We start from the raw sequence: 16,261 nt of genomic DNA, 5'->3' as shown, positions 1-16,261 counted from the left end.
AGGAAATACATGATTGCCAAGTTGAAAGCAAGTGCCCAGTGTAATGGATATAAAGACTCATAACGACACACATCATTGTGAAATCTCAGAACACTGGAACAAGAGAAGATTTTTTTAAACTCCCAGAGAAGAAAGAAATGGTCATAAACAAAGGATCAGAAAAGAGAACGATTTTTTACTTCTCAACAGTACTGCTGGGTGCTAGAAGCTAAGCATTCAAAATTCTCTAGGAAAATTAGTTCCACCTTGAATTAAAATATATCCAAACATATAAAGCCTCAAAATTTTTATCTCCCATACTCCCTTCCTCAGGAAGTTACTGCAAGATACACATCATCAAATAAAGGAGTAAACCAAGAAAGAGGAAAACAGGGGATACAGAAAACAGGCGTTCTAACAAAGGAGGAAATCTCTAAGATGATGAAGGATGACAGCTCAGCACCAGGAATAGCAGGCAACCAGTCCAGATTGCAGCAGGGAGGGCACAGACAGAAATGTTAAGAGCTCTCTAAGATTAATCAGAAAACAGCAATATGACTTATTATTTAGAAATATGGAGATTTATAAACGTCAGAACAGTCCAAAAATGTCAAAAGTGCTTGGCTCTAGTGATAAGCAGGGCAGGGAACTACTGTCTTTTTGGTAGCTTTTTAGTACCATTTGATGTTTTAAACAATGTGCACAAATTAGTTCAACCCCAAACTAATAGACCTATGGTCTGGTCACAACTGTAATTGTTTTAAAATGAAATGTTAACAGTGATTAGCATTAGCACTATGAGTAATATTTCTTCTTCCTGCTTTTCTCTGTTTTCACTCATTCCTATTGTGAGCGTGCATTACACTGTAATGCAAAAAAATAAGATAAACTTTAAGTTTTGAATAACAATATAAAAATCTGCCCATTGAAAAAGTAAATTAAAAATCCTTCCATCTGTCTTTCCCCCGACTTCCTTTGTCAGCTTCAATTAGGCTGCAGAGCAAGAGGAAAAAATGTTTCCAGGGAGGCAAAGTAGATGAGAGAAATGTCTTAGCGATGGTGTGTACCCAGCATCAGAGATGCTACCCTACCCCCACACCCGTCCCCAAAGCAACCTATCTCTCCTCCAATTCTCTCTTTTGTCCCTCCCTAACAAACCAACACACGACACAGGTCTTCCAAATAACTTCATCTTCATTATACCTTCCAATGTTGTCCATAAATTAGGATATGTTTCTTGGCAATGTCCATCCTGTCCCAAGCCATTGCCAGATTTAATTGTTCTGATGCTGATAAATCTGTGCCTAGGGTAAAAGAAAGGAATCACATATTCTGTTTATAATATCAACATAAAAAGCACACAGTGCCTCAGAATGTGAAAAGAGGGAAGGAGGAACAATTGTAACCTTATTTAGACACTCACCCTTTAGCAGAGCTGTTAGGATTGCTAAATCAAGGTCCTGTGACTCTTCAGAATCAGCATCAAAAATGGTAATCTGTAACAGTTGAAAAACAGAAAGCCATACATTTTGGGGACTAGCAAAGAAATGCTTTCAAAAGTACCCACAAGATTTGCTCTTCAGCTAATGAATTAAGTGAAACATTCATCATTAACGTCAAAAATCACAGAGTTAAAAAAATTTTTTTTTTTACAAATAAGAGAGAAAACTTTTAAGTAGGGTAATGGCGAATTGTACACATTCAGGGGATTAAAAAAACACTGAAAAATTCCAAGTATCTTAGAGGAAACATGCATGAAAGAACATTACTGCATTAATTTACTATTCACATGCTATAATAGAAAGAAACTCAGTGTCAATTCCTCATGTAAAGAAAACCATTCCTCATTTTGAAAGAATACGAAATGAGATCCTTCTGTTCACCTAGCTTTAGAAACTAAGACGTTTGCTTTTTAACGGGAAATGAATCCTCAAGGATTTGTCACAAAACAAGTGAGGCAATTACAACGCACCCAGTGAGCAAGTACAATGGACAGTGAAGAAAGCCTTCACAACGTCAAAGCCTCCGGTGCATCCTGGCACGTGACTGATTTTTTTTTAAGACAAATAAGGACATTATTTGATTATAAAAGGTCTTCTCCTGTTAATGAATGTATCTCAATCTTTGCAGATGAAAATATATAGTAAAAGGACCTGTTCAACAGAAAAGAGCCAAGATTGCCAAGTTCTAGCCCCAGATATGCCACTAACTAAGTCAGTCTTGGGTAAATATCTTAAAACCACTGCATCTCAGGTTCCTCACCCACAAGATGAGACGAACCCACTAAATAATCTCTAAGGTCTCATAAAGATAGAATTCTTCTACAATTCATGCTAATAGCCCCTCTACCTAACAGCACCCCCCATGTGCATGAATAAAATCCACCCTCAACTGTGCAGGAGTTGAGAACCTTCCTGTAACATGCAAACCCTTAGCTGCCTTCTCTAGTTCCCTCTTGATTATTACACCGCTCCTTGGTTACTCTCCTTGATGACAGGAGGAGACAAATATAGGGTGATCCCTTTAATATATCCTTTTCTTAACCTACTGACTATTGTGGGGAATATAAAATGTAACAGACCATGCACAAAATTTCAACTCTGAGCTCCAGTTTTAGTTCTACTATTTCATAACTGCATGACTCTGGGCAAATCACTTAAATTCTCTAGGCTTCAGCTTCGTTATCTCTGAAACTGAAATAAACAATCACTGCCATATTGAACTCACTCATGGGGCTATTTCACATGAAAAAATATACTGGAAAGCACACCGTTAATTGCAGACATGGTTGTTATTTTCGTTGTTACTAGGTCAACCAAAATCCCAAAGGGTTTTTCACATCTGTTTAGCCATGCTTAGTCTAGACTGAACTTGTTCAATTGGTTTTTTGAGGGAAGGTGCTTTAATATTACCAAAATCTTGTATGATTTGGTCCAACCTTCAAATTCTGGAAAGATCACTATGTTATGACGTATCTGCATATTTAATGTAACTGTCAGCAACATACTATCCAAATCACTGATAAAAATTTTGATCAAAGTACCCTAAAACACTAAAATCTTTTCCTTAATCTATATTACGTTCATAGCCCAAAGCTCGTGGCCTCTATTTTTCACCTGAGAGTTTATTCACATATTTCCATTGTCCAGTGCATCCCCAATGATCTCCTATAGACATACTGAGGATACTGTGATAAGAGTCATCTAAGCCAGCAGACTTGAGTTTATTTAAGACATGGAGCTGTTCCTTTACCCTCTGAAAATATTTACATGTAATTTTCACTAAATTCAATCACTTTTCTGTAATACTGTTATATTATCTAAGTGCTTTTTCCCAGGTACGGTCAGGAATATGAAACATGGTTGGAGGGCGGGAGGAAACAAGAAGTCACGTTTACTCAACTTAAAGGTCAAGTTCTGTAGAGCTATATATAATCAAGTAAGAAATGAAAAATCAAATTGTGAAAATAAATATCACAATTGTTGAACATTAGCGTTTTTTAAGTCAGTTGAGTCATCAACTCATCATACTCACAGAATCCCTGTGCACCATACACTCCATCAGAATTTGAAAAAGGTGCTTGGACTGTTTAAGACTAAAGTTGAAAGTGTTCTGAATCATGCAGATGATCTCCTCCTTCACCTGAGGACGCAGGGTCCTGGGAGAGAGAAATGGTCGTGACTTGACACAGTGCAGAGAAGGGGACAAGCCAGAAACATCAGCACAAGTACAACATCCCTGCGTCTGTCCCATGTGATGGAGAAGGTTTCTATGGACAGTACTGCCAAGAGATAAATGAATGGGAAGGAAAGCGAAGCAGCAGCACCAGGAGAAGGCTGAATTGAAAGAGAGAATGGTCTGATCTGCCATGCTCCTGGGAAGAATGCACTTGGGGCAGGGTTCTCGAGCTGACAGATTTCCAAGGGGTTGTGAATCTCCAGAAATTACGGGCATAATATACTTAAAGAATCTGACACTGTAAAACGAAAGAGAGAGGTGTAATAGAAGAGGAAGCGGGTACGGGGTGGAAGCAGGGCTGAAAGGGGAGAGAAACTTGAGAAGAGTTGTCAGAGAGAAATTATAAGCAGTGAATGAATATTTATTAAGTAAATGAGTGGGGTCCACATTTCAGTTTGTACGCACTGTATTTACTCACCTGGCAGAAATATCACGCTTTTGAAATTGGAAGAATCACAATGTGTATAGGGATGGACAGAGAAACCACTAAATAATCTCTAAGGTCTCATAAAGATAGAATTTCAACTTGTTTGAAACTTGTTTGAAACTCCTTGTTTAAAAAGGAAAAAGAGTTAAAACTTCAACTAAGTACAATATATGCGACAAAAATGTCAGGATGTTGATTTCCCCAATTTCTGCTATTTTTACTAACAGCAATTGAATTTAAAGGTGATCTGGGGCCACAGTGGTCTCCTCCCTCACTCCCCCTGGAAATCCTTTTTCCCTAAGCTCAGACAGGGCTCAAGGTCCTTGTTAGAGGCCGGCCATTCTTCAGCTAAGCTAATAGCAACTTGCATCACTAGAGGGCATTTTGGTGTTGCTTAATAAATACAAAAACCACTGAAAAATGAATTCCAGTCTCAACCTCTGTCCTCTAAGATATCCAGAGAATTCCAGTCTCTGTCCTCTAAGGATATCCGGCCTACATGAAAGCAGAAATTAAAGAACTAAAATGGAAGAATAAAGAGCATACTTTCAGAAATGAAGACTCAACAACTCACCCTTCATCTGCAAAGTGTTTGTGGGTGAAGGCCAGGAGGTCGGCAGCCCTGCCTGTGCCTTCACACACCACCACTGGATCTTTGTCTTTCACAGTCTCCCACACTGAGAGGATGACATTGGGACCACCTTCCACCACCAGCCCCACCACAGGCACTCCTTGTCTTGAGCCTATTTCAGATGACAAACAATATCAAATTGTTACAAAGGAACCCCATCAGCAATTCTGATTACCAGACACAAGTCTTTCAATTACCACATACATTTGTTACTTGCACTAGCCATTCTCTCTTCTTTGACTCAGGCTTGCTTAGTTCAAGGCCAAGCCAGAAGCTTGGACTTTAAATAAAAGTAACATAAATATGGTGAGAGCATCTTCTCCCAGTTAAAAAGTTACCTAAAGGCTTTTGGTCATTAAAAAATAATAATAAGTAGTAGTCTTCAAGAAACTAACTTTTTATCTTGGAAATTTTCAAACACATCTAAAAGAAAACAGAATGATATAATGGTTCCCAATCACTCATGAGTATCCATCACTCATCTCCAAAAATGATCAAACTTTTGCCAGTTCAATCAACTTTGAATAGTGGTTATTTCTAAGAACAAGATGGGATGGGTAAACCTCAAAGGCTTTTATATTTCAATTTATTCCATTTTTCACTATTTGGCTTTCTTATAAGACTACATATTACTTTATTAAAGTGAGGAAGACAATAAAAAAGGAAAGACCATGGAGTCATTGCACTCTTTTTAAAAAGATACTAAGTGAACAAAAGTTACAGAATGATATGCCCAGTATGATCCTATTTAAAATCCTATTTAAAATGTTAAAACCATATATATGGGTATATATTTTATATATACATATGCACATATCTATAACATGTTACATAAATAACCAGAAAACTCTGGAAGGATATATATCAAATTATTAATAGTAAAGAAGAGAGGGGAAGATTTGGGGAAATGTTGACTGTTTATTCTATAGATTTATTACTTGACTTAATTTTTACACGACATGTGTATTGATATATTTAAATCAATTTTTTTTTTTCCAAGAGAAGGAAAATTGGCAGGAAACACCATGCTCACACCTGAGCGACATTGGACTTTAGTCTGGGCCCCATGTTCTACAGCGCCCTCCTCTGGCCATGTCCTTCCCCTCACAGTGAGGAGTCTATAGGGTCAAGGTCCAAGGAAAGCCTGTGCTCCCTCTCCTACTTACTAGATTGCCCAGGACCCCAAAATTCTTGCTTCCAGGGGCTGCTTGAACCTCTGCCCCAGGAATATACTTGTCAAAGTCAGAGGCAGCTTTGGGGAGTAGGAGAGAAGTGGATAGAGCTTGGACATATAGGCTAGGGTGTCCAGTTGACGTGTGTGAAGCCTGGACATCGTGAGATTGAGCCAAAGGTGGGAAGACAAGCAGAGAGTGACCTGTAGGCCAGGGGCCAAGGTGCTAGTTCTGTTTCATCTCCACGTTCTGGCTTAGTACTCCCAAAAATCCAGGACCCTGACCTCAAACCTGGCTTCCTGCTACATGTACAAAAGTAAAAGGATTGAACATTATCCTCTTGTTATTTTTGCTGGTTAGCTTGATTTAAAGCTTTTAAATATTTAAACAAATAGTATGTGGGTTTCCATGTGTAACCTTTGTCCTGACTCCACAAATGTTAAGGGTGGGCCTCTTAGCAGGCACCCAAATATCTCATTCAGTCTATTTAATGGCTTTGACATTATACTTCTTTCCTTTTCCACATATCTCCACTTCCTTATTATTTTCTCCCTATCACTAAAAATCAGATGTAAGATACACCAATTGATAGTCATAGGGTTCTTTTAACAACATAGTCCTGTAAAAGCTAAATGAAATGGTGACAATGGTTTATTAAGGCATAAAAGTAATAGAAGAAAATTTAGATGAAAATGCCATTAATTATAGAATTATTGAAACGGATGGAAAAAACAATTTTTAAAGAGAATCTCATATCCTATATAATGACATACTATGCAGTCATTAAATATGTGCTCAGATATGCTTACTGATATGGAAATACATCCATGTTTAGTGGAAGAGGAGGGAAGGCTACAAAAGATATTATATGATCCCAGTGTTCATTTTTAAATGTTGCTCTGTGTGTACATAGAAAATTTCTGAAAGCATACAGGTGAAAAAGTTAACAATGGTTATTTTTTATAGTAAGATTACAGAAAGCTATCTCTTCCTTCTCTTCTATGTTTTCTTTCTTTATCTGAATATGAGAGTATGTAACACTTTTATCATCAGAAAAAGAAATCAGTAAGGGTATTCTGCAGGAGAGGGGAAAATAATTCACTTTCTGTTAGATACATCTTTTTAAAGCAATAACTAATCCTCACAAAAATAAATATAAATATATTTATGATTGTTTTCTACAAAAAGGATCTTACTGATGCTACTAATTAAATTTGTTTAAAAAAAATCGTGAAGTTCTTTGCTGACAAATCTCATGAGAGAGCTGCCTCTACTCCTGGCTCCCAGTTTAGGCAGGAATACAACATTACAGCTCCAATGAAAGGCTCTTAGAATAGGCATCCCAGGAAAGTGCTCTCTTCTCCACCAAGACTTGCATTACGAAGACATACAGAGCTGATCCTATTCTTTCCATCCTCAGAGGCTTACAGAACAGGAACTGACATTGGCCACATTTCAAAGGGATTTCTACAGCAACTTTATGAAGTCATTCTTATTTTTGGTAAGTGCTTTCTGCAAACATCAAGGATTTGCCAGGGACTCCAAGAAGCCCGGTTGAAAAGAAATGAAAGAAATCAAGAAAATATTTAATTATTGTCATTCCATCCAAGTAAATCCATTTATAACTACATCAAAGACAAACACAAATATGGCAGAAAGCCTCCCTAGTGAGCACAGGAGGTATGAAGATCAGCTTTGATACCTAAGAATTCTGGGCTTGTTGGGGTCTGTTTTCATTTGTCTTTCCTTTCTCTCTTTTATTCTTCCTTTCTTCTTTCCTTCCTTCCTCCCTTCCTTCTTTCTTTCTTTCTTGTGTGTGTGCATGCATGCGTGTGTGTATGTGTGTGCGTGTGTGTAAGTGGTTTATTGTTTTTGCTGTTTTCCTGTCAGTTCTCCAGAGAATAATAAATATTACCAATCCACTGAAATTGACTCCACATTCTCTCCCCATGGACAGCAAAACCCTCCCAATAAATCCTAAATTTTAAGGACTTTGAAAGTAGAAATGTAGAATGGCATATGGCGCTATGCAAGCTCGGGGCTCTTTTCATTCATCAGGGCTGTTTGCACAAATGGAGAATCAGCAGGAAATAAGAAAGACTAAGAAAGACTTTGCTCTCCTGGGATACACATCATAGCGCTGCACAGGATCCCTGAGCACAGGTGGTGAGCCCAGGTCATCAAAGGCAACAGGACATTTCAGGTAACTGGCATTTCAGAGTCCTGCAGGGCCCTCGCTTCAGGGATTCTCCTTCAGGGCAATCTCTGACCTGCCCTCCTTCTCCGCTCCTCTGTGGGTGTCCCTCCCCACTAGCCACCCCCACCCTGTAGAGGACCACATACCTGCTCCTCTCTCCCCCTTCCTGACCTAAATAAGCCTCCAAACTTCATTCACACTAAGCTCTAAATGACTGGCAACAATTCCCAGAGTCCCTCTCTCTACCCCCACCCCAACCAGCAGACAACCCCCTGTACCAAAGGAGAATAAAAGGAAAGAAAGAAACACATTTGTTGAGGACATGTTATGTACCCAATACTATTCTGAGCACACCTAACATATTTTATCTCCTCTAATTCTCACAACAAAAGGTACAGGTAGACAGTTTCTTCTGTCTTGTATTAAGAGAACAATTTGACAGATGTTAATTTCATTGCCCAAGGTCACAGGCAGTAAATAGGGCTTTGAGCCATCTGACCTCACTACATCTGCTGCTTCAGGGAATCTGGGCCAAAAACTCAAAGGATGTTCAGCATTTTCCAGCCCAAAGTCAAAGGTTTGAGGAAGACCGAGCCTCCTGAGAATCTTCCTATTCCCTGGCATCTCCGCTTAAAGGGCAGGAGTAGTCTGCGGAAGATTTAACTCACCAAAAGAGGCAGGGGCCACCTTCCGCTGCCCTGGAGGCAGAGTCTCCATTTCTCCAGGCAGCATCCAGCCCTCTTCCTTCCTTTAAGGATTCCCACCTCTCCACCCAAGGACACTCACTGATTTTGCCCCCCACTCCTCCTCCTTAGGCACTACCAAAGCACCACTGCCAGCATGTCACAGCAAACCTTCAAAGGTCCCTATTTCTAAAAGTCCTGATTTCAACCCCTTCCCTGACTGAAGCCGCCACACCCTCCTAGAAATGTCATCTTCCCTGACTATCAAGGCTCACAGCCCGCTCTTCTCAGGCTAGTCTCTTCTCGGCTTTTCAGCCATCCACATTCCCAAATCAATTCTTTCTCTACTTTTTCCCTCTATCCATTCAAGCCTAAGGACTCCCAGAGACTCTGCTAAAGTCTCCACTCTGACACCTCCCCTCTGCTGTCCCACAAGATCCCTTCCTCTCTTCTGTCACCCACAATTTCATATCCTGCTTTCTTCTCACTGAGGGTTCACAGGTGTTAACTTAAGGCATGGGCCGGCTTGGACCTCTCTACCCTGTACAGATGGCAATGGAGCACTTTGCTCCACAGCAAGGCCCCCAGCCAGGACCTGTTGGTTGAGCCCCTGTGGTACTCACGGCTGTGTATTTTCTGCAGAGAGAGGTACTTTTCCAGGTTCCTCCTGAGCTTCATCTCATTGCCATACTTGCCCACAGTGCCATCATCGGACAGGATGAAGTGGGAGTGCATGCAGTTGAGTGTGGTGAGTTTGCTGAGGGGGTTGCCCAGAGTCTGGTACAGGCACACCACCTGCGAGACAGCGAGGACAAGAGACAGTCAGAGCTTGAGATCCTTCCCAGGCCGACTGCTCCAAAGGCCTGTCTATGTACTACAGAGTTCCTGTCCAGGTCAAAAAGTAGTACTTGCTACCAAGAGCAGTGATTCTCAAGCTATCTGCGGTGAAGAATCAATTTCAGTTTTCTTATTTCTTATTTTTTTATGGACAGATAGGTAGTCCCCTAACGCATGACTAGTATGCGGCTTGTACGACACGAGACTCACAAGTTCAACAACACTCGCACACACAGCAAGATAAGCACGCTTACCGTATGCTTGGATGTCACAGCACCGTCACATGGCTAAAAACGGTTCCATATATTTATTTTCAATTTCTGTACTTACCTTGTCTCAGGTCATTAAAAAACAGTTCAAGGATCTGCACTAGTACACAGACTGCATCACTATCCAGAAACTATGCCTTTTAATAGATCTATTCCAGAATAATATTTGGACACTGATTATTTTTTCTCGTATTCCAAATGAAGTGAAAAGTAAATGGAGATGCATTCATTCAATATAAAATATCCAGATCTTTATTAATATTTGCTGATTCTTCTATAAGCTACTTCAATTCTCATTTGTTTTTAGAGAGGAGAGAACAGTACAGTCATTGGTACCTGTGGGGGATTCGTTCCAGGACCACTCGCGGATACCACAATCCACAATGCTCTAGTCCCTTACATAAAATGGCACAGTATAGTCGGCCCTCAGTATCCGCTGGATCCGCGGTCGGCTGAATCCTTAGGACCCACTGTCAGTTGACTCCTCAGATGCGGAATCCACAAATAGGGAAGGCCAACTGTGTTTGGAGTCAAAGGGCCCAAGTTTAAGGCTAGGCTCTTCTACCTTCTAACTTTAACTCTGGGTAACACCTGCTTCCTTTCTCAGGCTTATTTTCCTCATGTATAAGTGATGATAATAATTCCTATAGCAGAGGGTTGCTGTAAGGCTTTAAAGAAATAATGGGGGCTTCCCTGGTGGTGCAGTGGTTAAGAATCTGCCTGCCAATGCAGGGGACACGGGTTTAAGTTCTGGTCTGGGAAGATCCCACATGCCGTGGAGCAACTAAGCCCGTGCGCCACAACTACTGAGCCTGCGCTCTAGAGCCCGTGAGCCACAACTACTGAAGCCTGCACACCTAGAGCCCGTGCTCTGCACGGGTGGCTCTAAAGCCACTGCAATGAGAAGCCCATGCACGGCAACAAAGAGTAGCCCCACTCGCCACAACTAGAGAAAGTCCGCGTGCAGCAACGAAGGCCCAACACAGCCAAAAAAAAAAAAAAAAGAAAAGAAAGAAATTTAAAAAAAGAAGAAGAAATAATGGATGTAAAAAGCACTACAAACGTTACAAACATTAGTATTTAAAAGTTACCTTTATAATCCCTAAGCATGACACTGAGGCCAGAAACCAAAAAGAAAATGATTGATAGATTTAACACATATTTTTTACACATGGAAAGATGTTCATAAATGATACAAATTAAAATCTGGGAAATGCAGCACACATGGCAAACAAAAATGTTAATAGAATGAATTATAATGCAAAAGGTCTTTCAAAATATAAAAACTATGCTTAAAATGCATAAAAACCACATGGAAAGATGTTGAACCTCACTAGTAATCAGAGAAACGTACATAAGAAAAATTAGGTGTTATTTTATACCTATCAGAATGGCAAAGTTTAAAAAAAGCCAGAATACCCGAAGCTGGAAATGGTACAGGGAAATGGGTACCCTCATACCCTGTTGGTAGGAATGTAAATTGTTACCACCTTTGTGGAAGACAATTAGTCACATTTTAAAAGTTACATACCAACTGGTCCAAACATTCTACTTTGAGAATAACTTCTAAGGAAATAAGTGTTTTCAGCTAGTTTCAAAAATATATGTGTCTTATCACAACATTAATATCATTTTTTGTAAAAGTTAAAAATAGAAAACATAAATGGACAATACAGAGGGATGGTTAAATAAATTATGGTACTTTAGTACAATAGAACTTTATCAGGCATGAAAAATAAAACTGCACCCTTGGCTCTCAGAATGTGGTCTCTTAATACTATTTCCCACCAGAAGCAACCAGCCATTTCTCTAGGAGCAAAAATTATATATAATGAGCCAAGAACATTTTTTTCATACTAAAACACAAGGAAGCAATGATAAATGACTAGAATTGTGTTAAAAGGACTCAGGAGACAACTTGAAAGGCTCCACTGGCCACAATGGGACAATATGAGCATGATAAAGAATAATAACTATATTAGAATAATGGATTAAAACATACCAAATATGTTTAACTTCATGAATCAGAAAAAAAAAAACAACAACTCACTGTTCACCTTGGGGGATGGTAGATAACCAACTCAATGCTTTGAAAACTGGCAAATAAAGAAAGAGAATCAAATATTTATTCTACCCTTTCCCATACAACTGTACCACAAGGTAAACCAAGCAATTGAGGAGAGAATGTTTCTCTGTATAGAGTATTTAAGCTAATAAATGAAGAAAGAACACTATAATTAAATATTAGCAGTTTTGCAACCCTGTTGAAATAATAAATCTAGGCAATGACATCATAAAAAGAGAGAGGATGTTATGTCACAAGGGAAAGACACATCTCCTCCTAGGGCATAAACCTGTACAAAAAGAACCTGAATCTGATCATACCTTTGGATCAAACTACCAATTTACAAGAAAGACAAAAGACAGAGAAATAGGCTAAATGCTGCTACAAGAGCTTAAATCTGCAAAATCCAAACTGTGGGAAACTCTTTAGGAATGACCCAGTTTCTTCAACAAATACATTGAAACAAACAAACAGAAAACAAAAAAGGAGATGGTGGGAAAATCCAGAGATCAAAAGCGACTCAAGGAAAAAAACTAAATGAATGAAGAGACAAATCAACCCATCACAATGTAGGGGAATTTTTTGGATAATGAAATCAAACAACTGAAAAATTGAGACAATCAGAAGCTTGAACACAGACTGGATATTTGATGATATTCAGAAATTATTGTTAATTTTTTAGGTACGAATATGGTAATGTGGTTATATTTTTTAATTGTCCATATACTTTAGAAATAACTACTAAAATATTTACCAATGAAATTATTTGATGTCTGGAATTTGCTTCAAAATAATGGAGGGAGGAGATGGAGAATGGATGAGGGACTAAACTAAACAAAATTGGCTATGGGTTCATAACTGTTGAAACCGGGAGAAGGGTACGAAGGAGATGATTATTCTAATCTCTCTACTCTTTAATGTGTTCGAAATTTTCCAAAATGAAAGTTAAAACAAACCATAAGCATGTCTATATTAACTGACATAGGGAATTAATTATGTTAAATAGTTAAGCTGAAAAACAGATTCACAACAACAGGTTTCTGTTGTTACTTTTTTAACACACAAACTTTTTTTTACTGTACATACGTACGCACACATAGAAAAAAATTCTGGAATGATACACACCAAAATATTAACAGTGGTTATCTTTCTTCTTCATACCTTTTGTAATACTTGAGATACCTACCAAAAATATACATTAGTCTTATAAACAAACTTAGACAAGTCCATCCCTTTAGAATCATTCTGGCTACTGTGTTGGGATCAGACCTTAATAAGAGACATGGATGAGAGTAGGGAAGGCTATTACAATCATCCAGGTGACAGAAAATAGTGGCTTAAACCTGCTCAGTAACAGTGGAGGTAATAAGAAGAGGTCAGATTCCAGATAGATATATATATATTTTTAAATAAATTTATTTTATTTATTTTTATTTTTGGCTGTGTTAGGCCTTCATTGCTGCGTGTGGGCTTTCTCTAGTTGCAGCGAGCAGGGCTACTCTTCGTTGCGGTGTGCGGGCTTCTCATTGTGGTGGCTTTTCTTGTTGCGGAGCACGGGCTCTAGGCGCACGGGCTTCAGTAATTGTAGCACACAGGCTCAGTAGTTGTGGCTCATGGGCTCTAGAGCGCAGGCTCAGTAGTTGTGGCGCACGGGCTTAGTTGCTCCACGGCATGTGTGATCCTCCCAGACTAGGGCTCGAACCCGTGTCCCCTGCATTGGCAGGCATATTCTTAACCACTGCGCCACCAGCGAAGCTCCCAGATATATTTTTAAAGTGAAGCTAAGATAATTTACTGGTGGATCGGGTTTGAGGCACGAGACGGAGATCATTCCAGGATAAGTTCAGGGTTTTGGCTTGAGAACTGCAGGACAAGATTGTCACTTTCTAAGATAGGGTAAGGGAGGCAGCAGGAAGTCAGGAGTTTATTTGGGGTGTATTACATTCAAGATGCCTACTAGATATCCGGATATAGTGCTAAGCTGGCAACTGGATACATGTTTATCTCCTTCTGTTGTGAAAGGATTGTCTACTTACATCTCTTCCAATAAGATCTGTCCGGTTCTCAATGACACCCCAAGGAGGGATTCCAACTGTCCAGATTTTTCTCAAGGACTGGAAGGAATGGGCTTTCAGGGCATCCCCAACATGTTTGGACACACCTATGAACAATCAGTTTAGAGGTCAAACTTTAACTCACAAATCATGCAAAACACTGCGACTGCCGGAAAGAGACAAGTAGACAAGCATATGCAAAAGACTGTTATCAGGGAAAGTTGCTGGCACAGTGGAATTAATATCTGATACTTTGACTTGCTCTACTCCCTCTTGACACCTCCTTCTCCTATCACTAACCTTTCTACCTGAACAATTCTCCTCTCCCTTTGAGAAATTTCTGCTTACAACCTCAGTTCTGCCCCTATTCTTGCCTGACCAGAACATCCTGTAAACCCACCCCTGACATCATGAATGTTCTAAGTATTTTTTTCTTTAACCTTCTTGACTGTCCCAGTAAAACATCCTGAAGGACCTTGCTTCATTGAGGCAAATTAATTTAACAGCTTTATATTCATAAATATTCCAGAACTAATATATTAGTGTTTGCCTTTCTGGGACTAATAATAATAACAATAATAGCCAACACTTACTGAACTCTTAACTACACACCAGGTGCTTTTTTAAGTTTTACACGCATTTACACTTTAAGTAGGAATTTTTTAAGTCTATTTTATAGGCAAAAATTGAGGCACAAGGAAGTTAAATAATTTGCCCAAGGTTATAGAGCTGGTAGTCTGTACAGTTTGGATTCCAATCCAGGATCTGACTTTTCTTTTCTCAACAGACTTTACTTTTTTAAAAAATTTAATTTTATTATTTTTTATACAGCAGGTTCTTATTAGTTATCTATTTTATACACATCAGTGTATACATGTCAATCCCAATCATCCAGTTCATCCCACCACCACCACCACCACCACCACCCCCCCGCCGCTTTCCCCCCTTGGTGTCCATAAGTTTGTTCTCTACATCTGTGTCTCTATTTCTGCCCTGCAAACTGGTTCATCTGTACCATTTTTCTAGGTTCCACGTGTATGCGTTAATATATGATATTTGTTTTTCTCTTTCTGACTTACTTCACTCTGTATGACAGTCTCTAGATCCATCCACCTCTCTACAAATGGCCCAATTTTGAATGGATAAAGAAGACGTGGCACATATACACAATGGAATATTACTCAGCCATAAAAAGGAACGAAAATAGACTTTACTTTTTTAGAGCAGTTTTAGATTCACAGCAAAATTGAGCCAAAGGTACAGAGATTTCCCATATACCTTTTTCCCTACACACTTACAACCTCCCCACTGTCAACATCCCCTACCAAAGTGGAACATTTGTACAACTGATGAACCTACACTGACACATCATAATCATCCAAAGTCCACAGTTTACATTACATTAGAGTTCACTCTTGGTGTTGTACATGCTATGAGTTTGGACAAATGTATAATAACATGTATGCACCATTAAAGCATCATACAGAAGAGTTTCCCTGCCCTAAAAGTCCTCTGTACTCTGTCTATTCATCCCTCATTCCCCCAATCCTTGATAACCACTGATCTTTTTATTATCTCTATAATTTTGCCTTTTACAGTATGTCATATAGTTGGAATTATGCAATATGTAGCCTTTTGAGATTGACTTAATCTGCCTTTTAGCAGAAATAGAGTCACAGACATAGAGAACAAACTTATGGTTACCAAGCGGGGAGGTGGTGGGTAGGATGAATTGGGAGATTGGGAGATTGGGACTGACATACATACTTTAATACTATGTATTAAATAGATAACTGATGAGAACCTACTGTATAGCACAGGGAACTCTTCTCAATGCTCTGTGGCAACCTAGATGGGAAGGAAAGCTAAAATAGGGTGGATATATAAATATACGTATGACTGATTCACTTTGCTGTACAGCAAGAAACCAACACAACATTGTAAAGTGACTCTACTCCAATAAAAATTAATTTTAAAAAAATTTGCCTTTTAATCACAAACACTACATTACGCCACTTACTCTTTCTATGTACAGTCTGACTCTGTATGTGTCATTAGCACAGGAAGAAAACAACAACAAAGCCCTGCATATTGCATGCATCTAATGCATAGCACCTAAATCACTTCCTTCTCTCTGGAATCCTCCCCTCCAGACATCTTTTGCACTTTTCCCAGTCATTTTCTAAAATTGGGGTTCTGGACCACAGAA

The 16,261-nt window shown here is 39.2% G+C and overlaps 1 protein-coding gene across 1 annotated transcript in view; it reads right to left on the bottom strand.

Moving 5' to 3' along the window:
- The window catches only part of TRPM6 (transient receptor potential cation channel subfamily M member 6), a 138,869-nt gene that overhangs the window by 80,248 nt on the left and 42,360 nt on the right, over positions 1-16,261 (bottom strand). Inside the window, exons 6-11 of the mRNA XM_067744150.1 lie at positions 14,035-14,159; positions 9,451-9,622; positions 4,719-4,887; positions 3,514-3,637; positions 1,403-1,475; positions 1,183-1,283 (exon numbers count right to left, since the gene is read on the bottom strand). Coding sequence (XP_067600251.1) covers positions 1,183-1,283; positions 1,403-1,475; positions 3,514-3,637; positions 4,719-4,887; positions 9,451-9,622; positions 14,035-14,159 — 764 coding nt within the window. The remainder of the gene's footprint in view (positions 1-1,182; positions 1,284-1,402; positions 1,476-3,513; positions 3,638-4,718; positions 4,888-9,450; positions 9,623-14,034; positions 14,160-16,261) is intronic.

Source organism: Pseudorca crassidens, chromosome 7, assembly GCF_039906515.1.
Source record: "Pseudorca crassidens isolate mPseCra1 chromosome 7, mPseCra1.hap1, whole genome shotgun sequence".
Classification (NCBI taxonomy): Eukaryota; Metazoa; Chordata; class Mammalia; order Artiodactyla; family Delphinidae; genus Pseudorca; species Pseudorca crassidens.
This window is presented reverse-complemented; position numbering and strand designations above follow the sequence as displayed.